This window comes from Corvus cornix, chromosome 1A (assembly GCF_000738735.6).
Source record: "Corvus cornix cornix isolate S_Up_H32 chromosome 1A, ASM73873v5, whole genome shotgun sequence".
Taxonomy (NCBI): Eukaryota; Metazoa; Chordata; class Aves; order Passeriformes; family Corvidae; genus Corvus; species Corvus cornix.
In genome coordinates this window covers 72,058,888-72,081,926 of record NC_047057.1, presented here as the reverse complement: position 1 = coordinate 72,081,926, position 23,039 = coordinate 72,058,888, and the positions used below count along the sequence as shown (strand labels likewise).

The following is a 23,039-nucleotide window of genomic DNA, read 5'->3' as shown; positions in this document are numbered from 1 at the left end:
TCCACCTAAAGCATTTCTTGAGAGGTATTTGCCTGCCTTGCTTCACTACTGATGCTCCTGATTGCCTTATGACCTGCTGCGGTGTGTGTTCATTTTCCTTACTGTAGGAAGGTTTTCCAAACATCCAATGTGAATCCACCAAAGGAACATTTGCAGCTGGATCTACAGGAACAGCAAAGAGAGGCAGTAGGTGGAACAGCAGTAAAGAGGAAGGAGTCAAAGCCTTTACTAAGTAGCCAGCTTATAAAAAAGCAGTCTTACATTCCGTTCAGTCAGGAAATGGACCCTCATACGCCCGAACTGTTCTGTACATTTCCCCAAGGCTGTACTTTCCTGACTTGTTCCTCCCAGTCTGTGTCTGCCCAAGGCCTCCCTGTGTGTCTCTCTCCTCCCCAAAACCCATCCTTCCCCCTCACCCAGCGGGTCTGTGCACCCTCTTCCCTGGGCTTTGGCCCAAACAGTCCAGATCCCCACTCTTCAACCAGCCCTTCACAGGCTCACCATTGTAGTTATATTTCCTGGGTTTTCCATGGATTTCCTTTCCACCCCCTTACCATTTCATTCTCAGCTACACCTTTTCCACTTCGCTCGTTTGTCCCTTCCTGTGGATTCAACTTCCCATGCACTTCTACACCAACTTTCCTTTTAACTACATTTTCCAGTGGATCAATCCCACTCTGCTCCACTCCCTGTCTCCCTGCAAATCCAGACACAGTTTCCCATCTCTCACTAACAGTCCAAGTCTATATTCACAGGCAATTTTCATCTTATCTCCTCTCACTGTCTTCAGCCCAGTCTCATCAGATTTCTTGACCTCCCTACTTTTTCATCATCTGGTCCAGCTCTTTTCCATCCCCATTGCAAAGTCTTCCTCTGCTCTTTCACCCAAGGTCCCAAACAAGGAGTGAGGCAACAGGAGCACAGGAAAGTGCCCTGCTCCCAGCTCAAGTCTCTCCTGCCCTGGTCACTCTGAAGGTGTGAAGCTGCTCAGTTTCTGTAACAATGGTACACACCCAGGGCAGAGAGAGCCAGAAGAGGTGAGATGTTTGTGAGCTCACAGGCAGGACTGCATCTCTGGAGATGCTAGGAAATCTGAATCCATCTTGAGAAAAGTACAGGTTCTCATAGGTTTATGCTGAGGCCAGATTTGGGTCAAATGTCATAATAGACAGCAAAAAAAGGCACATGCCAGTAAAATCTCAAGTTTCTAAACAGCGTCCTGCAAGTATTAGAGCCTTTCACGAAAAATGTTGCAAGAAACTTTGAAAATGCTTCAACATTGTGTTTTTCCCTGGCCTTGCATTCAGTTGCAGCTGAATTGTTTTACCTGAAACTGCTTTGAATAAATCACCCTGTGCCAATACAGAATATGAAAATCCATCCCAGCTGGTTGAAGTTTATTAAAGTTAAGCAGCTACAAGTAGGGTCTTGTAACATGAACTGGAAGGTGACCTTAGAACAAGACAATGCAATCAGTCTCAAGTATTATGATCTGGAAATAGTGGTATGAAAAGTGAGGCAACACTTGCAGAAGACGCTGCTTGAATTAATCAATAGAAGATGGAGAGTAACTTCATAAGATCTTAATAAAGTTAAGTGAATGGGCAGCATGATTGCAAATTCAATTCAGAGTTGACAAATGCAAGATAATGCATATTGGAAAGATATGATTTGAGCTGCTCATGTACTTTGCAGAATCCTGAATTTAGTGTAATTACTTGGGGAATGGCTTGGTATCATTATGAACAGCTCAGTGAAACCCCTGCTTGCTGTGCAATCACAATCAAACAAAAAGGCAATCCAAGGGTTAGGAAGGTTCAGATAAAAAACACAGTTGGAGATTGTATTGTAACATTGTGCAAATTTATAATGAGCCCTGAACTGGGATGATAAGTATGATTTTGGTAGCCACTCCTCAAAAAGATTCTTTTAAAAAGAGGACATCCAGAGCCAGGTGGCAAAAATGAATAGAGGCATGGAAATCCTTATGTATGAAGGGAGATGGGACTTCTTAACTGGAAAAATGGAACACGTTGGGGTCTTCCTTAGAGCACCTTGGCATGAAGGGAGGCTGGGAGGGGTCCTGTGTATTCCTGACTGCTGGCATGTCCTACCCTCACACTCCTGCTGGGATGCTATTTTTCAGCACTACGGTCAGAGCTGCATGTTCAAGGAAGCCATGAATATCCTCAACATGCTCTTCACTGGCCTCTTCACTGTGGAGATGGTCCTGAAATTAATTGCCTTCAAACCCAAGGTAGGTGCTCTAGGAGTAGACTTCCCTGGCCTCTGTGTGTGTGTGCATGTGTGTGGGGCAGCTGTGAGGAGAAGGAGGAGGTGAAACTTTCTCATCTATTACCCCACCAAGAACTGAGCTGGACAGTTGCTCTCTGGATTGGAGTCTCACTTATATTTAATAACTTTTTTGCTGGAGAGTAGACAGACTTAAAAAAAAAAAAAAGAAAGTAAAAAGAGACAACACCTGCTAATAGAGAAGGTTCCTAGTTTTCATTAAGTTATCATAGTGACACTGTGCTAAGGCTGTAACATGTCTCCCATTCTGAATGGTATTCTAATGCTCTCTCTCTGACTTTCCTTATATAATTTATAAATAGCATCTCATGATTAGTCTCCTGACCCAAGTGAAGTTAATCAAGCATGACTCATTTTGAGTTATGAGCTTTGGAAAAAAATGTTTCTTCTGGGAGGGCTACATCTCAGTGATGGTTTGGATTGCTCTAGTCTTGAATTTAAGACTTCATTGATAATATTCAGTACCCCAGCAGGTCCTGTCTGAAAGTATTGTCCTGTGCATTGGGCCATGATATTATGCTAGTATAGCTGCACCATGGGGTATGATTAAAACCTGCAAGCTCTTCCAGCTGAGTTCTTACAGCTGCTGCAGGACAAGGACAAAGATCCTGACCTCACAGAATTACCCAAGACTTTCTTCTGTGAGGTTTAAATTCAGTGACGTCTCATACAGACTTGAATCCAGATACCTAAATATAGGTCCCTCAAGTCATTTCATCTCTTCAGTGGTGCCTTGACACATGGGGTTGAGTCTTGAAGGATGCTTTGAAACACTGTGGAGATGGTCAAGATACTCTCTGAAGCATCAGTTACAACATTGGTAAAGATGAGAACTTTTATGTCTGGCAGTTGTCCTTCATGTTAAGCAGTTACGGGATCATTGAAGTTATCTCCTCCCAGGTGTAATCAAACATCTTCCTCATCCTCAGCTCAGAAACTTTGCTCTCCATTTCTGCTGGATTCGGTCGTATTTTTTTCTTTTTAACTCCATGTTGACTTTCCTCCCACCCAGCTTCTCTCTTTCTTCCACACTTTCCAGGACTTCTTCTTGGAATAGTCACAATTTTATTTTTCCCCCAAGCCCAATATCACTATCCTATTTCAGATGTATTTCTCTTGCAAGTTAGGAGCATCTTGTGCAGTCCTGATGAGGACAGACTTTTTTTTTTTTTTTTTTTGGTGAGATCTGAAACACTGTCCTGGGAAATTTAGAAGCATCATTATCTGTTTCAGCAGGGATTTTAATTTTCAGGAGAGATCTACCTTTCATTTTTGAGGCTTCATCACATCTGTTAGCAAGCAAATTTTCTGTCACTTCATAAAAGTTTTATCTGCACACCATGTACCCAGAAGTGTATCTCACAGGCTTTATAATGCTCTTCTGATTTTGCAGTTACACTTTGCAGGAGACTCTTAACTTTCAGAAAGATGAGAATCTCAGCAGAATTTGGTTTAAAACATTTAGGGCAGAAGTTCTACCAGGTCAACACTGAGCTCTGTACATATACAAGGAACCTGACATGGTTGTTTGTAACAGTAAGGAAATGGCATTGATGATATTGGAAGTCCTTTCCACTTCCTGTGTTTTACTTTCCTCTGTTCAATCTCCTTTTCAAGTTTCACTGCACAAAAAAGTTTTTAAAAAATCAACTGAAGGTAAACATGTATCCTCTGGATGGAAAAACATTGAAACAGATTTCTTGAAGCAATTGTGGAATCTATAATTTGAGGTTTTAAAATTAAGCTGGGGGAACCTTTCATTCAAAACAGTTTAAGAATCGATGATCTGCCTTGAGACAGGCAAATGGAATAGACCATGAGGCCCCTCTCAGCCCAATTTTCCATGATTCTGTAATTTCCAAAATAAATCCCCAGCTACTACACTATAGTAAAAGCGAGAGTGAAAAAGAAATTTTCCTTGTGAAAATTTCAGAATAGTAGAGTTTTAGTGAAGTCTTTTGAGCTAGGAGCCAGACAACAACCTCAGGTGAAAGAATAGCCAGCAATAACAATAAATGTTTCAAATCCTGGTCTGGCCTGTATGCCAAAGATGGTACCAACTCATCCCTCTATTTTAATTAAATCCCTTAATGAAAAAAAACCCAACATTTAAAAAATTGAAGCAAAGGATTACAGGGAAGAAAAACAGGACTGACCTTGCAAAAACAGCTAATACAGCCAAAAGACTTTCCTCTAGCCCTATATTCACACTGGATTATGTCGAGTACCAGCTCGGTGAGTCGGGTTTGGAAACACCAGATTCCTTGTGTCACACGAGACACACAAAGAATTGGGTGCAGCCCATTCCCTTCTCCATACTGACTGAGCCCGCTCTGCAAAGAAGGCAACCTTCTCTCCCAGGTGAGCACTCGGACCAGCTCTGGGGAGCACTGGCTGCTTCTTGTCAGGTTGCACACTAGTACTGAAGATGAACTTGCCTAGAATGTGTTCTGAAGTGGGAGTTTCCAGCATGGAGAAAGTAGTTGCCTTGATCTACTTGGCTACACCTTGTGGCCAAACTACATTTGCAGATGGAAGGTGTCCCCAGGAACACCAGCCGGGAAAGTCCAAAAGTATTTCATTGTCACCTGGGAGATCACTACCTATCCCCTCCAACCAACCAAGTCCCCCCAACAAAGAAATGAGATGCTGAGTGTTATTAGTGTTTCCCAGATGGGAAATGGCAAGATTAAATGCTCATCTCTGCTGCAGACAGATTTGTCTGTCATTTCCTGAGCAATAAAACACAAACCAGCCTTTGTTTAAGCTGCTTTGTCTCATTTTGAATTTGTGCCCAAACATCACTCTTTTCTGTCTGAAGAATACCCTAAAATAAAAGAGCTGTAAGCTTTGTGACTGACAACAAAAAAGGAGGAAACTTGGTTAGCTGAAGGTGTTGTGTTCTAATGACAAGCCCCAGGAGAATGTGGCAGAACAGAACTGAGCAGAGAACTGAAGCTGGCAATATTCAGTCTGTTTTCTCCTTTTTTTTTTTGGGTGCTTAACCCAGTCGTGGATGCTACACCTTAACCTTCAACTACAGCAAGACAAGCAGTAACCGAGTTGTGACTCTGAAGCAGCCACCACAGAGCTCTGCCTTGCACAGCCACTTCCTAAAGGCACCTTGGAATGAAGGGTCTGCAGCAGCAACAGAGGGATAAGGCTTTCTCCATCTGCACAAGGTGGAGCAAGCTGCTGTTTGTTCATACCTTCACCAGGGAGAGTTGGAAAGGGAACTAGGACAGATCCCCGAGGTATTGGGAGCTGCTATCGTGCTACCTTCTCACAGAAGTCACCACAGGCATGTCCCCATGTGGAACAGCTTCAGGGGAAGCCCAATATGCAGAGTTCCTGCTGCTGCCCACGGTGTGGCATCCACTATTATATACTCACAGATTCAATTGGAAATGGGTTGGAAAATCATCAGGAACATTCAAGATCATCAAGTCCAACTGTTAACCTGCCACTCCAAGGTCCACTAAATACAATGCATGCCAGTGTATGTTACGTGCATAGCAACAGAGGAGGTGGCAGCCTGACTGAATAGATTTTTTTACTGTATCCCTTTTTTATTTCTTCACTCCTGTTCTGTGAGATGTCCTCCTTACTTGCTACTCTTGATACTAAAGGTGAAAAAAGCAAGCACAGTTGCACAGATAAGAAGCAGGTTCACATATGTGCCTGCCTACAAAGAACCAGCATGGATAATCCAGCCCTGCCTCTAGTTCTTATGGTGGGAGCAAGGCTTTACTTACTGAAAGGCCAGCTGCAGGAGTAAGGAGCCAAGTCCAAGTCAGGGCTCATCTCCCAACACTTACAGAAAATATGCAAAGGGGGTAGGAAGACAAGGGCTTTCCTAGCTAAACATACTGTTACTGCTGAGATTGGTTGTTCTGGTCAGCAAGTCCCTTTGATACTTGTCCCTTTGACTGGCCATCCTCTGTGAGCAGTGTTTTGGTTTGCTTGGTCTCCTGGGAGGCTGTAGAGAAGAGGGGCACGTCAGCTGGAGCAGCTGCTGCTGTGGCACGGTCAGTGCATGCCAGGCAGGGACAAGGCTTCTGAGAACCCTGTGGGTTTGTGTGACACTTCTTCTGCTGCAGAGGGTCAGTTACCCCATTTTTTTTGCTGGATTACTCTAAGCGCTGTGTAAGACAGCTCATCTGTGTCTGCAGTCTTGTCAGGAGGGTGTGCTAACAGTGAGATAGAGAGATTTGGGATGATTAGGGCTGCTGATAAAGAAAACATCCACTACATGCCCTGCATCTCCTTACAGAGTATTAATATGCTGCTCTGAAGCAAAACTCCCAAAAGGACCTCAGTGTTTGTCTTGGCTGATGCTCATAAACCGATTCAGGACTAGTTACTTCAAAGAGGCAGACAGACTAAAAGTAATGCTGTTGAGCCAAGGCCTTTTGCTGCTTTGTTTTTCTAATTTTATAAATTCTCCAGCCAGTCTGGTGAGCTATTTTCCAATTCCTGCTTGGAGAAAGCTGATGCTGCTGCTGCTTCAGGCTTTTTCCAGGGAAAACTACTAAAGGGAATGAGGTGTTGTGCTGTGCTGTCTGTGGTGCTCACAGCTACCACTGTTCCATCTTCTTAAAGAAGAAATCCCCACCAGAAGCAGTCCATGAAGGGCCAGCTGATCTACAAAACCTGCCTGGGGTTTATCTTTGCGAGTCAAAGACAGTGACTTAAAATTCCTACTCATATGAAGCTGCGCCATCTGTCAGTGTACATGCTAATGTGAGGATGGATATTCCTCCAGGAATCTCAGATCTTTCCAGCTCCCTGGAATGGGCTGTTTTCCTGATAAGCCACATCTACTTTTTCTTTCAGGAAACATTTCACCTGTCCCCTTATTAGCTAGGGCAGGACCACTAATCCAAGAGCTGTGAATTTTCTCCTGCTGTGCCTGTCATCTCAAACCAGGGAAGACATATCCATGGAACTACTGCTATGCATAAAGCAAAGCACAGGATCGTGTATTTTGTCAAATCCGTTTCTGCGTGTGGAAAGGGAATCTTGGAGGTTTCCTCCATGGAATTATGACTGTCAGAGAGACTGCAGATCACAAGTCTATTCCATTTACCAGACACTGTCAGCACCTTTCTTCCCGGGGTGTTCATGGATGTTGCTTGTAAAGCAGCCTGTAACAGCGCCATCTGTCCTGCCTCAGACAGCTTCCTCTGCCCCTCGTTTATCACTGTTGCTTTACTCTGAATTCTTGCCGTTCTCACATGTCATTTTTGTGCAGCAGTTCAGATTTCAGGGGGCTGTTTCAAGCAAGCTTTGCATTCAGCACAAGACACATAATCCCATGTGATCCCAGGAAGAGCTGTGACCCTCTGTGTAGTGGAAATCATAAGTGCCACCCATGGTCATTTCTTAGCCTCCACGTACTGATGGATCTACGTGTCCTCAGTGTTTCTTCCTCCCCTGATGCATTTGCACTTCTTTATTCCTCTTTAAGCTCCTCTCAGTCAGCGTTTATCATGCGTTTGATGTACAGATATCTCTTCTAAAACCTGCAAAATGACTCATCTGTTTTTGTTCCCTTTTTACCAGTACATTTCTCATACATTTATGCCTATAAACAGATCTTTGAGCAGTCTCTCCTAAAGTAACACTGGCTGCTTCATACTACTTGCATTCCTCTTTTTCACCAAAACCATACTTTGTTATTCCTTGGTCAGGATAGAGGCTTCAGCATTCTCACAAACAGCTGAAATTTATATCCATGCTATCCCCTTGCACCGCAGAAACAATGTTGGTTAATTCTGAAAATCTAATTCTTTTCGTAATTCTTCATTCCAGTACCTGTAGAAATACCTGTATAGCTTAGGATGCTGCCCTGGCATCACTCATCACAGTGTTTTATTTCTCCAGCCTATACAGGGAAAGGGAAGTAAAGACATTCTGCACTGTCAAAAAGCATCAGGACAACTGGTTACAACTGAGTGGTCTTTTGCTCAGAGCTGAATAACACTTCAGCTCCATCCAACAGGAATCATATTTAGTTACAAATCACATGCTCTGGGATGTAGTATGGTGGTATATATTAGTGGTTTAAGTTGTGTAAATGTGAGCCCGTGGTGCAGGCAGCTGCCTCCCTCCATGGAGTGTGGCCACACGATGCTGTGTGGCCAGATGTGATCAAATGTTGTCAAATGGCTCTTACTCTGCAGATTTCCTTTACTGCTTTTGGCAGTTCCTTAACCTTGGTAGCCACCTAATTTTTTCCCCTCCTCAGTTTCAGTATTTTCTGTTTTGGAGGGGCAGCCTCTACATGTGGAGTATTTGATGACTGAGCCATGTACCCACTGCAAGAGGAAGGGCAGTCTCCAACCAGCACCCTGGCTTTGGGTGAAAGAAATGCTTTAAAAGGCAAAAGAAAGCCCAAGAAAGCTGATTATGTGTCGAAACCTGTGGGTGGGGAATAATATACACCATTTAACAAAGAGGAAGAGTGAGCTCTGCTTGATGTTGGGTAAGAAAGAGTGAGCATGGAGAGAACTAGGAAGAGCCAGGTAAGAGAGTGTGTGAACTGAAGAAAAGGAAACAACTAAATCAACAGGAAGGACCAGGTCTGGGAGGAAAAGAGAGAAAACCCAAACCTGCAGAGGAAGAAAGGCCATACAGATAATAAAAAATGGGAAAAGATAGAATATCCTTAAAGGCAGAAAAAAAAAATAAATTGAAGACATTGAAACAGTAAAGTATTAATAAAATGGAGGAAGAAGTGATTGGACAAAAAGTGATGCAAGGAAAAGAAAAACAGAAACAGGACTGAAAGAAAAAGTAAACAGGGGAAGGGACTTTTAGAAAACTAAAAACTGAATTAAAACCCATACCTTTTAAGCTAATGAGCATCTTTTTCTGCTTCTACATTTTATTGAAATTCCCTGGCAGACATCCCAGGTCTCCATGTTCAAACACATTAGTATCTCAGCCACAGAGCCTCCCTGGGTACTGTCTCATCAGAATAATTTGCAGTAAAAATTGGGTACAGTGTGTTTCCCTACTTCTGTGGATTAATCTCAGCCCTGTTTCAAAATGCATCAGCATGTTACCTCAGAAAGGCTTTCCTTTTTCACCCCAAATCTTGTTGTGGGCGAAGTCTGAATGTCTTTCATATTCCTCTGGATCTTCTATACCACCAGTAGCCCAGCTGGAATTAATCTCAGCTGCTTCAGTGAGCCCAGCAGCTGCCCTATGACCAGAACCCCTCTGACACCTTTGTTGTGCTCACCCAGACACTGCCCTGCACGTGTGCAGTCAGCCTGAGGCTCTCGAGGAATTGCTGAATCAGCCTCGAGGGTTGTGGAAATAAACTAGAAAAGGGGGAAAAAATCTTAGCCCTTCATTAATCCCTCCTCTGCTTTCTCTTTACTGTGATTACCTGTCTGCCAGGATCCCCGTGCATTTTGCACAGCATACACATCATGCAGAGACTTGACCATATTGTCTTTCACATCTATGTCTCTGGGAGGAAGAAGGAGCCTCTTCTCTAACCCTTCCTGAAAAAGTAAATGCTAAAAGTACTGTATGACAGAGCAGCATGTTTAGGTGGGAAGAAATATTGGAGTAATTATTCTGGGCAGGGATGTCCAGGTCATCCCAGTCCTTTATACACATCAGTGGGTTGGCACAGTAGTGCCCTGGTAGACTTGCTCCTGGATGCTGCTTTCCTGACAGAATTTCTGTCTGCCCATATGTCCAGGAAAGGGAAGGAAAAGAGAGGCTAAGAAAGTAACTGGGCCTCCTGTAGCCCAGTCTGTGCCACAGCATTCTCCCAGCAGTTCAGCACTGAGGCTTTCTCACAGACCGTGGAAGGGCACCAGCCAAGAGCCAGAGCAGCTGGATTTGTTATTCCAGCATTAAAAAGAAACTACTCAGCAGAGAGTGCTGCCAAGATGTTACAAGGCAGTGAAATTTTTAAAAAAGAGGAACTGCATCCTGCTGCTTTAGAGTGTTGGCCCATCAAGTAGAGCCTTGAATAATAAATCTTCCAGCTAATACAGAAGAAGAAAATTTTCAAAAGGATGCTCAGAGATGAGGTTGATTTAGCGACAGTTTCCACAAACGAGGAGTTAGCTAGCAGATAACTGCCTTCTCTGTCATGTGGAAGCACAGGGAATCCTCTTTGATGGCTTCTAGTTTTCACTGAGCTCCTCACCATTTCCTGAGTGTGTGTGGGAGAGGAAATCTGGCCCTTCCAAACACTTTAAAGGAGAAGAAAGCAGTGCCAGACTAAAGTTGTTCTATTGTGCATATGCTTATATTCTGAGATGGCATAGGCGTGACTGAACCTAAACAAGTCATGCAGTGTGAAAAACACTTGGTAGGTGAATGTAACAGAAGAAATGAGATGGATGATGAGAAATGAAACTTTCACCCTAAATTCTAGCTCATAACTCTACTTGAATCTGGGTCAGGAGGCATCAAAGCCTTCCTTGTCAGCACTTGTTGACATCCTGTATGAAGTAGGCTCTTTCCCATTTCATTGCAGAAAATAAATATAACTGGCACAAAGTCAGGAGCAGAGTGCACCTCATTTGGTTTCTTTGTTGGTGCCCCTAAGAAAGAGGCCAGCAACGAAATGAGTATCCAGAACAAACTTCCTTCTTCATAAAAAGAACTTGTCCTTTCATGTTCTGGTGGGAACAGTTGGTGAGGGACAAAAAGGCTGTTTGATCTGCTGCTCCCCATGTTACATCTGTTGTTTAAATGCAGGATGTTCTCTTTCCTGGAGGACAAGGCCAGCAATTTTCTGCAAATAGATCCTCTAATTACCATAGAGAGTGTGTGAAATCTCTAACAATGATCAGCCAGAGCTGCGCAATCCACCAGCTTTCTGAAGGATCAATGGAGAATGCAGTAGGCAGAAAAGACTGTTAAAGGATCTGTGTAAGCTTCAGTGATGGAGGAACTTTTCCTTCACAGCAAACGTACCCAGAGAATTCGCATCTGGCTGCCACATTATGACAGATGTGTTTTCAGTCTGGCACTTGGGGGCTTTAATATCATTATAAATGATCAAAAATAATGATATGACTGCACAATGCAGCAGTGTGGGAAGCACTGCATTAGCTGTTGCACTTAATTATTTAATACAGAAGATTATTTGCACGGTGTTAAGAGCCCAGTGGGATGGTGAGCCAGGGCCTTGCTCACAGCAGCATCCACGGCAGCAGCAGCCTGCAAAGGGAACGGTGCCAGGGAAAAAAAAGCCTGGCACTTGCTCTCCCTCTCAGACAAAAAATCCCAAACCTCCATCACTTCATGTGAGGTTGTTTCAAAGGGTCAAAAGCTCTCACAGATATGAATCTTCACGTAAGAATGGTACCAGATAACAGACTGCGATACGCCTGTTGAGAACCATTCATCGTGTTGGAAAGTGATATTTGACTGGCAAATGGTCACCTGGCCCACATCTGAGAGGTGATTTCTCTTCTCTTCTCTCATGCATCTGGCTTTTGGAGACTTTGGAAACTTTAATCTTCTTTCTTTCTGCTTCCCCGAGAGTAAAATGAGAGTAATCCTCCTCTTTTGGTGAGTTATGATTGATGGATTACATAAAAATAAGTATTATTTTACTAACTATTCTAATCCATATAAAATTAAGCCTTTTACGAAAATGGAGATAACTTACCAAAAGAAAGAAACTATGTAAAAGCCCTACTGCTCATACCTGCTGCCCTGTTTCTTGAACATTGTGCCCTCCTGCCAGTCAGTACCCACTATCCACTCAGCAACCACGTCAGAGCAGTCCATAGCCTCCTCCCAGCCTTCATATGGAGAGAGGGAAGCTGTTCTGAATCCAGCCCCATTTTCAGAATGCTTCTTCACCCACTGCTTGCCACTGTCTCATCTTCCCACAACATGAAGCAACTCTTCACCCTGAGAGATTTGTCACTTCTGTTCTTACAGGCTGAGTTTTACTTCTTTTGAATCATTCTTCCCTGGGCTGGGATGTCAGTCCAACTTTAGAAGACAGACTCTCTTAAACAGTAAAGCCCATCCTTTAGCTCTTTTCATAGGACTGTTTGATATTGCTGGGTTGGTTTATTGCCCTCAGGAGTTATTTATTGGCTCTCATCAAGACATGGTGCTTCCAGACCTTCCAAAGTCTTATGCATTTTGGGATAAATGATCTGTTCAGCCATCACGTTCACTTTTCAGTCTTTCTGGTAAAACTGGTACTGATTTTGTTTCTCTTCACTGAGAACGAGTCTGGTTTGTGGCTGTAGGGCAGTAATTGTTAAATGACTGCAGTGTTCTTACTGTTCATGAGAAAAAGGGCCTAACTCCTCGTGGGGTATTGCTGTGCCACAATATACCTGTAGGAAGGCTGAGAATGTTTATCTTACTTTCTAGTTTTGCTACTTTTCTAGCAAAATTTATAAGAGAGCTTTCAGCTGTTCTGCCACCATTTTCATGCATTTATATCAAGGAGGCCTTAGTCATTATTGTTGAGAGGCATTACTCACCCTTCCTTCGAAGGCAGTTAAGAGCAATCCAGGCCAAAAATTACATCAGGACCAGCTAGTTTAATCATCTGGTTTCAGCATGTTTTACTTTATAATTTTCTCAGGCCTTCTCAGCATATTGCCTTGAAATACAATCTTTGCTATGTCTAAGAGATGCTTTCATAATAAATGCTTCCATCTTGCCTTTGCCATGCTTCTTTCCCAGTCTTTGGAGGATCTGGGACCATAATGTCGCACTTCAAGCCTCCCCTGTGGCTGAGAACTTGTGTACTTCTAACCACTTTGCAGTAAATGAAACAGAGGGAGATGTGTGGGTCTGTGTCACCAAGTGCCACCACCTTCAGCACCTAAACGGGGCCTGTGAGAAGGCTGGAGAGGGTCTTTTTACAAGGACACCCAGTGATAGGACAGGGGGGAATGGCCTTGAAAGAAGGCAGGGTTAGCCTAGGTAATGGGAAGAAATTCATTACTGTGAGGGTGGTGAGGCCCTGGCACAGGCTGCCCAGAGAAGCTGTGGATGCCCCATCCTTGGAAGTGTTCAAGGCCAGGCAGGATTGAGCTTTGAGCAACCTGGCCTGGTGGAAAGTGTCCCTGACCACAGCAGGGATTGGAACTACATGACCTTTAATGTCCCTTCCAGCCCAAACCATCCCATGAGTCCATGTAGATGGGCATGGAGGCACCACGGGGCCGTTTAGAAAATACAGTTCTGGTGAAATGAACTGGATTGCAAAATCTGGAAATGGAAATTCCCAGTTCACAGATCAGATATGATACAGTCTTTTCTAGTCATGTCCTCCAGACACTATCGCTTATCAGTAGGTGTGTAGAGCATAAAAAAGGATCTGTTGAGACATAAGAGATTCTGTATTTCCAGCCCCCATAAATGTTAAAGTTTGTCAAATAGTGGCTTGGGCACCTTGGTTCAGGCAGTGGGTCTTTTTCCTGTGATGGAGATATTTGCTCACCAGAAGCACAGGTGTGAGACCTGTAATTCGCTTTAGGACCTACAGGATCTCAAACAATAATCAGGTGTCCACTTCCAGGTGGCTGTAACGAGGTACCTCAGTTTTCTACCCTTGACCTAGAAATAAACATCTGAGGTCTTTTTCCAGATCACAGAGCCATTCAGTTCCTCCAACTCTTTTGTTTCTATCAAGCAGAGTGTTCAGGATGTCCAAGCAGGCCCTCAGACCTCAAGGGACACCTGTCTGCTTTCACAGGTGCCCTCATTGTGAGAGAGAGCATGAAAAAAGTGAGGGAGGTTAAAGGAAAACATCAGCGTTTTTGGGTGTCCATCTCAGTCTACAAGTTGGCCTTGTCTTCTTATGGACTAAGCAAAGAGTCACAAGGCTCCTTCAGAACTCACCAGAATAGTCTGGAGTGATGAAATGCTGCTCTTCTCTTTGCCTGTCTGTGGAAAGATTTGATGGAGTAGAAGGGAGCCTTGTTTAATTCCCTGCAGCAGTGACTCATTACAGCGACTGGTAGGTGAACCGCAGGGACTCCGTGTCTCGGAATTAATCCATCAGTGGATGAGAGTTGATAGATAGTATGCAAATAGATGCTGTTTTCCTGCAGCCTGTCAGGAACTCCAAGCAGCTGCATCCTCCACTTGATTCCTTCTCTATTAGGTTCTGCTAATTCCCCTGATTGCTGTTATGGCTAAATGGCATCTTAGCACAACGGAATTTGCATCTGACACACGTCTCCATTCCATGTCAGGAGCTTTTGTAGCTTTGTAAGATTGTTCAGGGCACACGTGAATCCCCCAAATCTGCTGTGGGAGCGAGTGCCAAGAGCCATGGAACTGTGTAAATGTCCTTTGATTCTATGCTGTCCCTTTTGCAAAAGTACTTTCAGGGAAAGCCTCTTTTAATGAAGTCTGAGAAGAGACTCTCACAGCTCTAAACAGCCTGCAGCATTTTCAGAAATGAATTCTTGCATTAACTAAACATCAGCCAGACTAGCAGTTCGTCTCATTTTGCAATTCCCTAGCAAAGTCTGCTTTGCCCTTTACAATCAGCAGGAAATTTTTGCTAACAAATCCCACTGAGTATCAGGGTATCAGCCCCTTTCTCTCCTTCCTGTATACTCTCTTCAGCTGATTTAGACTTGATGCTTCTTTTTGTTGTTTTAGCATGCAGGATTATTTCTGAGAAGTGGTAGCAAGCTTCTCCCATGCTTTGCCCACCTTTTAGGCTGTGCAGTTTTCTCTGTGTCTTAGTTTCTCCTCCCCAATGCTTCATGTCTGTATTCATAAATGCAAACGTGCATGCAGGTAAGCAGGTCCTTCCCTTTTATCCTACAACACTGCAGCATCATCTTCCACTGGGGACCATCCCACCTACATTCAGATCCCACCCAGTGAAGAGCCTTGACCTTGCTGTGCTCTTCATCTTTAGAGGCTTTTTTCTCAGAGGGGTTTGTTAAGCTTTGCTGGCCGCCTCGGAAGAGGCAGAAATGAAAGCCTGTGACTAAGCAGATAAACAGCTGCACGTAAATTAACACACAAGTGACCCTGCAGGTCCCACAGGGCTCGATGCTCAAAACCCAGCCAGTACCATGACTCAACAGCACCCTTCCCCTGAGGACTTCTGTGCTTCAGTGTGGATGCACAGCACTCCAGACACCCCATATTCTTACTGTGGGCTCCAGGTGACTCTGAACTTCAGACAGATTCCAGTGGGAAATTTTCCTTGTTGTTATTATTGAGGCTTCTTAGATATCCTATTTAAGATCTCACATTTACAAAAAGTAGGAAAAATGGTGTCCAGAGATGTCAATGCCTCCATTAGCACCTAAATAAACCCTAATTTCTTTAACAGCTAATCTCAGCAACTAGGAAACCTAAAAATGATTGGTATACTCATTCTGAAATGTCTGCTCCTCTCGCACAAATGAGATTCCATTCCAGTCAGCTACTGCATATTTATGCTCAGCCTTTCATTAACTTACTGATCATGTGGTGATACACTATCATTTGCTACCTTTGGGGGGAAAAAAATGGGGAAAAAATGTTCTCTACTGGTGGGGCTATCTCATGCTTCCTGAATATTCAATCCAATCCTCCTGGTCTCTCTCTGTCCTCTTTTCTCCCCAAAAGCTTCATGGATCTCCAAAGACATCCCACAAGAGAGGGTGACTACCATTCCCCAGTAAAGCCCTGAGGATGCCATTATGTGGCATGCAATTATAGCTAAGTCAGGGTCAAGCGTCTCCCTTTACGGGTAAAATATGGTATTACACTCTAAATTCCTGTCCTGCAAAAACAAACAGTGCCATCAATTCATTTCCAGTCAGACCTCCACCCTCTTGGGAAAAGTATGCAGAACTTTCTGGTGGGAAAAGTATTTTGGAAATGCAACCTCTTTATTAGAGTGAAAGCTCTTCCTTCATTCAGCTTGTCTGTCATGAGCCACCCTGGTACACTCCAGTGAGGAATGTGGCTCAAAGAGGCACTTTGAGGTCACAAGAGGCAAGTCCTGAAGGGGTGTAGTTCACTCTCATTACACACTCATAACTCATGGCCAGGTTATGAGGTCTGATCCAAAGCTAAGCCCCACATGGCCATTTGTAGGTAAATGTCTCTAAAGAGGGTGGGAGGCTTTTCAGGGAAGGATTCCATCACCTTGCACCCCAATGAAGCGTCTGTGTTCTCTGTTTCCTTGAGCTCTCTTACTGTAAATAACATCTTCCTATTTTTCACCCTTCTGTTTGAAACACAGAGGGAGCAGGTGAGGAGGAAAGGAAAGTTTTAAAATTCGTGTGTTTCCTTAATTCAACACTAGCATTTTGGATGTGGGGTTGAGTAAAACTGCATTCATACCCAATGTTCCTCTCTATCACCCATCTGAGAGGCACAGGAGGAAGAGAAGAGCCCTCTGGGGTCACCTTACAGCCACACAATAACAGACTGGGATAATGCTCTTTCTGGGATCCCAGAGCAGACCAGCCCATGATTTTCAAGCAAGGATCTGGCTGCTGAGACTCAGTGGAGCATCCCAGGAGAAAGAGCTCGCAGTGTAAATTTGGAGCAGCGCTGTTGAAGTCAGCAGAGTGACTCCAGACACACTGTGGTGTCTCAAAGGTCCAAAGCAGCTGGTTTTGATGGCAGTGGAAAAGGGACCTTTTCTTTCCAGGCCTGAATCTCTCCTGAGTTGTGCCAACTCTGTCAGCGCAGTGTCATTGCTTCCAGAGAGGTTGTATTACTTCTGCTGGGAGCAATATTTAGCTCACTGGCTTTGGTGATCATCTGAGGACAGGATTTGATGCCATTTGTTACCTGGGTTCTGTATCAACAGCAAATGCTGTTTTACCAGCAGCAGTGATTATTGGGCTCTATGTAAAAAGCGGCTGAGTAAAAAGAAATTGTAAATTTGGTCACACCCAAAACATTCTTTGCAGTATGATGCCAATCATAGTAAAAATACTAACTATCCATCATTACAGACTTGAAAGTCATTAAAAGTCATCATTTTCATGGGTAAAACCTAAACAGCATGTTTTGAATCTTAACCCTTGCAGCTGCCCAAAACCAAACTCTTGGTTTTTATGAAGTTGTTTGGATTCCTGCTGAAATCCTTAGTAATTCCTAAATGATGCAACTTGAGAGGAAATAGAAGAGAACCATGCTGTTGAACACATGTATTCATCTGGCATGTGGGCAGTGCCGGTGCCTTCTGCAGGACTGTGCACATGGACGGGGCAGGAGGATTGGGTCTGTTGTCTTCTACTCTGTTCTTTGATGCTGCAAGTGCACTGTCTGCCAAGGTCGCAGCAGGCTGCAAAGGCACTTTGTGTAACTCTGTATGATCTGTGTCTGTCCTTTATTTATTCAAAATGCGTTTGCCTCTCCAATTTAATCTGCTGTTCTCTCCCTCCCCTTCCTCTTGCTGAAGTCTAATTACAGTTTTATTCCAGGTCCATCTGGTTGCTAATGATGCTGGACATCACCGCTGAATTCATTCTAATATTTGTTGTGTATTTCTAGGCTGGACGCTGAATAATAATATTCTCTGAATTTGCTTTTGCTCCTGTTTCCTTCCTCCCTGTTCCTAGCTAATTGTGTAGTAACGTGTAGCCATGGGATTGTTGCTCCTCCCAGTGTAGATCTGCTAAGAGAGTTGCCTATTTCAGGCTGCAGAATAAAGGTGTTTTATTCTGGTTTTGAGGAGAAGATTTCAAAGTCCCCTCTACCAGCTCCCTTCACTGGTGTGGGACCAGCTGGGCAGTGGCTTTTTCTGCTTCATCTTTTCTTTTCTTTTTTTTTTCCCTGCCCAAAATGTAATGCTGTTCATAAATGTGAGTCCCGAAGTCTCACAGAGGCAATGTTTCAGCAGATAGACACTTTTGCCAGTGCCTGCTCCATGTGATGGTTGAACCCACAGCAATCTGAGGCTCCCAAGCCTGACTTTGTACAGTGCCAGTACTGAGATAATTATTTTTTTCTTTCTTTTTTTAAATTTTTTTACTTTTCTCCTTTTTGCTTTCTGCAATGCTGCCTGGGAACACAGGCTCACACTTTACCCATGACCTGACTCTTTGACTAAGAATAGCAGTCACAGTGCAACTCGGGTTCAGTCTCACAGGAGACATGCTGCAGCTGGGAAACAGGGAGGTCACATTAGCCCATGCTCACGAAACCAAACACATGAAAGGAGGACGGAGGATTTTGTATGTTTGCCTCCTTTTAAGACTGCAGAACAAGGGGAAGAGATTGGCACAGGTGCTCAGTGAGCCAAGATGAATTTTCTTTGCTCGTGACATTGACTTGTAGAGGAAGTTTACATACAGAGGTTCATCTTCTAGGCTGAACAGGACCTTTTCCAGAAGGGTCCTGTATCCTTGCAGCCTATCCAGCCAAAAGTTATGCAGGATGAGGACAGCAAGCAGTGCTGATTAGCATCTCCTGAGCTCTGCTTAGGATGAGATGTTTGAGATAGCCCCTGAAGTGATCTGGACAGCCAAGGTGACAGTGCTGCTGTGGCCCTGGCTTTAGCAGGAGTGAGCAACAGCTCTTGCTCTGAGCAATGCTAAAGCCAGCTTTGCTCCTGTTCTCACCCCTTCCTGGTGGGATGAGCCAGGCTACGTTCACAGCTCCATTTTGAGGTGCAGATGTGCTTTCAGAGTAACAGAGACACCAGTCCTGCTCTGTATTATAGAGACAGGAGCTAAAGCATTACTAAAAGAAACTGTTAGGCTGATGCCTGTTGTAATCCTGACTGTGGCTGGGTAAAGATAAAGGTGAGATTTAGATAGCACATCCCCAGCTTGACTGTGCCCTCTCCTCCTCCCTGGCGCAGCAGCAGGCTATTCCCTGCGCCCGCACAGAGCGTTACAGCTGGAACATGGACTGGGCCATTGATACTCACAGTGGGGAGCCATTTTTTGAGGGAACCATGTTACACTATTCCTGTACTCTCCCCTCTAAGTCAAATGGGAAGGGTGCTGCGTTGCCAGGAATGGAGATGTCTGGAGGAGCTGGTCCTGCAAGCCCCATTCCTGCCAGCAGCCGTGCTCAAAGTGATCTGTGTGGCTTCCCTTCAGCCCCTGTCCCAGAGTTGGAGGGGAGGGGTGGCTTCCCTGGAATCCCATGAGCTGGAGCGGGGCTGCTCACACAAGTCAGGGAACCCAGGCCTGGGCTACAGCTTGAGACACAACAAGTAGACTTAAGAGGAGAACCCCTTGAGGTATCAGGGCAGAAATTCTAATGGTAATTTTGAACTGTTTTTGTCTGTCTAACATTCCTTTTTAATCCCCATCCTGCCTGCCCCTTCCTTATGTAGGGTTACTTTAGTGATCCTTGGAATGTTTTTGACTTCCTCATCGTAATTGGCAGCATTATAGACGTCATTCTCAGTGAAACTAATGTGAGTATTACTCTACCCTCCCCAGGATACCACCACCTCCTCCTCCTCTGCTGTTCCTTCTCTCTTTCTCTCTTTTTTTCTCTCTCTTTTTGTTTTCTGGTTTTTTTCCCTCTAGTCATGCTTTTATTGAACTTGCCGTCGTCCTTCTCCTTCTCCCAGGGAAAAAAAAAGGAGGGGGGGAAATGCCTCCTTCTTTTTCACTTGTCATAGCTGGCCCCAAGGCTGTGACTGGTGAAAGCGCACAGAGTTTGGGGTGTGTGTGCTTTTTTTCCCTCCAAAAGGTAGACATGCTTGAGTGTAACTTTCTGACTAACCAGGCTTTTGTTGATACCCTCCATCATGTGAAACGTTACAGAGGTTTGAGCAACCAATACTGTAGAGTGGTAAGAGACTATTTAATATGCCCACGTAACCTCTTTCTTTTCTTATTTTTTTCCTCTTCTCTCCCTCTTTCATGCTTTTGTTTTGTTTTTATTTTCATTTTATTTTATTTTACTTTTTACTTTTTTTCCCCTCTTTTCTCCCTTTCCCTCTTTCTCTCCCTTCTCTCTCTCTCTCTCATTCTTTCTTCCTCTTCCTTCTTTCCTCTCTCTCTCTTTCTCTCTCTCTCTCTCTCTCTCTCCTTGGCTTCTCTGCCACATGCAGCACTATTTCTGTGATGCATGGAATACATTTGACGCCTTGATTGTTGTGGGTAGCATTGTTGATATAGCAATCACCGAGGTGAACGTAAGTAGCTGGCGTCTGTCCATGATCGTGCCTGCTCTAACATTCATTTGTCTTTCCCGGGTCTTTTTTTTTTTTTTCTTTCTCCCCCTCCTTTCTTTTGAGTTTATTTTCAGAAATTTTGTTTAGTTTCAAAGCTCTTTCTTTTCTTTTTTTTTTTTTTTTTTTTTTTTTTTTTTTTAGTTTTATTTGCTTTGGTTTTATTCCGTTTTAATTTTTTTGGAACGACTTTAAGGACTTTTTGACTGCTGCATCATTTTCTTCCCTTCATAATCCGCCTGGCATGAATTAAACTGTATAGCAGGAAAAGTGATGGGAAACATGGAGTGTAAGTGAAAAAGCTCTTTGTGCCATGGGAAGCTGCTCGAATAGTCCCAGGCCAGCACTTTGGTCTGCCCAGTGTTATGCTTTGCTTCCCATGGCTGTTCAATACTCTCCACCCCACAGAGAGATAAAAGGTCAGTTCTTTCGAGGTGGAACTGAGGGAACCAAAACAGGAATCCTCCCTGTGCCTCCTCGCTCAGGCTTCCTCCAAATGAAACAAAGACCAAATCATCTCTGATTAGAGGAACCTGCTCCTAATGTTCCATTTCAAATGTGAAAATAATAAAAAAAAATAGGTAGACAAAGTAAAAACAAAGCAGAAATCCCAAAGGAAAACAAAGCACCAGAGTTCCAACCCTTTTTTTTTGTTTTGGTTTGCAACTTGATTTGCTCCATCCCTCAAATTGCACCAGCCCAATTGACACCAATTGGCCCCACTCATGGCCATCTCGGCAGAAAGGTGAAGGACTCAGTGAGCCACGGAGACTGAAATGAGCATCTGGTGTTCAGGAAATAAATCACACCAGGCAAATTTTTTCCTATGTCTCTTTTTTTGGAGGTGGATGGATACAGAATTATAGGGTAAATAGGCAAAGGATGGGGAAGAACACACAGATTTCCAAAAGAAAGGCTATGATGGGTTTATGAGCATAAACAAAAATTATGCTGAAAAATCCAGCTTATAAAGGCCAGGAAAACAGAAAGATTGAAAGAAAATTGCTGTAAATACATTAAAGAACAGCAAATTAGTCTTGGATTTTGAAAATTATGTAGCCTTTGAATAAACAGTCCATCTTGGAATTGCTGTGTACTGTAGAGGCAATCCATTGCAAGCGGAAAAATGACAACATAGTTTTCACTCAGTGCTGTGTTTAGGGAAAAAAAATTAGGCAGCGTTTTAAAAAATACAAATGCCTTACTTGGAACTTTCCAAACAAAATATTTTCGTATCTTGGTTCTAGTTTAATTTCTGTTCAGGTTCTTTTTTCTTTTTTTTTTTTTTTTTTTTTAAATTCTGAAACAGGACTGTTTATTCAAGCTGTAACATTTTTGATTTTGAATAAATGAATTTTTTTTTAACTAGTTTATTTTCCTTGTCTTTTAAAAGAATGGAAAATAGTTTTTAACTGAAAAGGAAGTTTTATTTTGCATCTCTTAAATGTCCTACCTTCTGGACACAAAGAATTGCTTACAACATTTGCCACAGAATGTTGTAAACAATTTTCATTACTCTTTTACTAGGTAGATATTAGGATTAGGCTGACTTTGTAGAGGGAGGTTACAGTGAGGCTGAAGTTGATAATTTTTAAGAGTGAAATTAAAACCTTTTCTCTGCCACACTCATCACAAGAAAACCAAATAGGGAACCTGGCAATAGCCCTCAGATTGTGGAAAATTTCAATTCTCATGCACAGAGGGAGAACTGTACATGGCAATGGAGGGAATAAGCACAGTTAACTGGAGATGAATCATATTAAACATCAAGACTTCCCTGACTGATGTATTAGAATCCATACAAAAGTCTCGTAAGCAGAAAGGAAAGAAATCTGTGTGTTTTGGTCAATAAATGGAAGTTTATCATAGTCAGAAGCCCTAGACTGCAGGAAAATCCAATGGGTCCTTTTGAAGAAATTCAGATTAATGTCTTCATTAACTTCCACTGTCTGAGAGGAAGACAGTCACCCAGGTCTCCTCTTGCTGTGAGTGGGGAGGGATGCTCCCCTCCCCAGGCGCCCTGGACATGTCCGTGACAGGGAAATGAATTGCTCTTTGGAGGTGCCCACCAGTGGCTGGTGAGTGTCTAGGTTTGTTAGGTTTGTCTAGACACCCAGCTCCCAGACATTCAATTTAAAGCAGCATAAATCACATTCACTCTCAGCATCTTGTCGAGATAGTCATGCTGCTGCTGATTGTTGTGATCTTCAGTCTCCAGGGCTGTCCATACTGGTGCACTTAATTGCCAGCGACAAGGCTCTCTCTAAATTCAAGTTCATGTCAGGCAAGGCCCAGAATCCAGTTTTTAGTTATAGAAGCCTATGAAAAATGAGGGCATGCCTCTCTCCAAACAACCAGCACCTGTCTTAGTTGAGGAGGCAGCAGGGTTGGCCCTGACTCTTTCAGTAAGGGCTGTGTAGAGCATTGTGTGATGGTCCCTCTGTTTCCTCTAAAGAATCCTTTCCTTCTATACAGTTTTACAGATCTCTGCACACGTCTTTTTGTTACCTGGCATGTTTAAATCTTCTCTTTTTATCTAGGCAAGTTCTTTGCTACTAGTTTCTAATGTTTGTTACTAAAAACTTGCACAACCTTTTGA

At 43.5% G+C, this 23,039-nt stretch overlaps 1 protein-coding gene across 25 annotated transcripts in view; it reads left to right on the top strand.

Moving 5' to 3' along the window:
• CACNA1C (calcium voltage-gated channel subunit alpha1 C) overlaps positions 1 to 23,039 on the top strand; it is a 463,884-nt gene that overhangs the window by 387,795 nt on the left and 53,050 nt on the right. For 19 of the 25 annotated variants that reach the window (XM_019288718.3, XM_019288699.3, XM_019288716.3 and 16 more), the window contains 2 exons: positions 2,147 to 2,257; positions 20,321 to 20,404. In XM_019288718.3, coding sequence (XP_019144263.1) covers positions 2,147 to 2,257; positions 20,321 to 20,404 — 195 coding nt within the window. Of the gene's footprint in view, positions 1 to 2,146; positions 2,258 to 19,591; positions 19,676 to 20,320; positions 20,405 to 23,039 lie in introns of all 25 variants that reach the window. The other 6 variants (XM_019288713.3, XM_019288711.3, XM_019288704.3 and 3 more) reach the window with 2 other exon arrangements.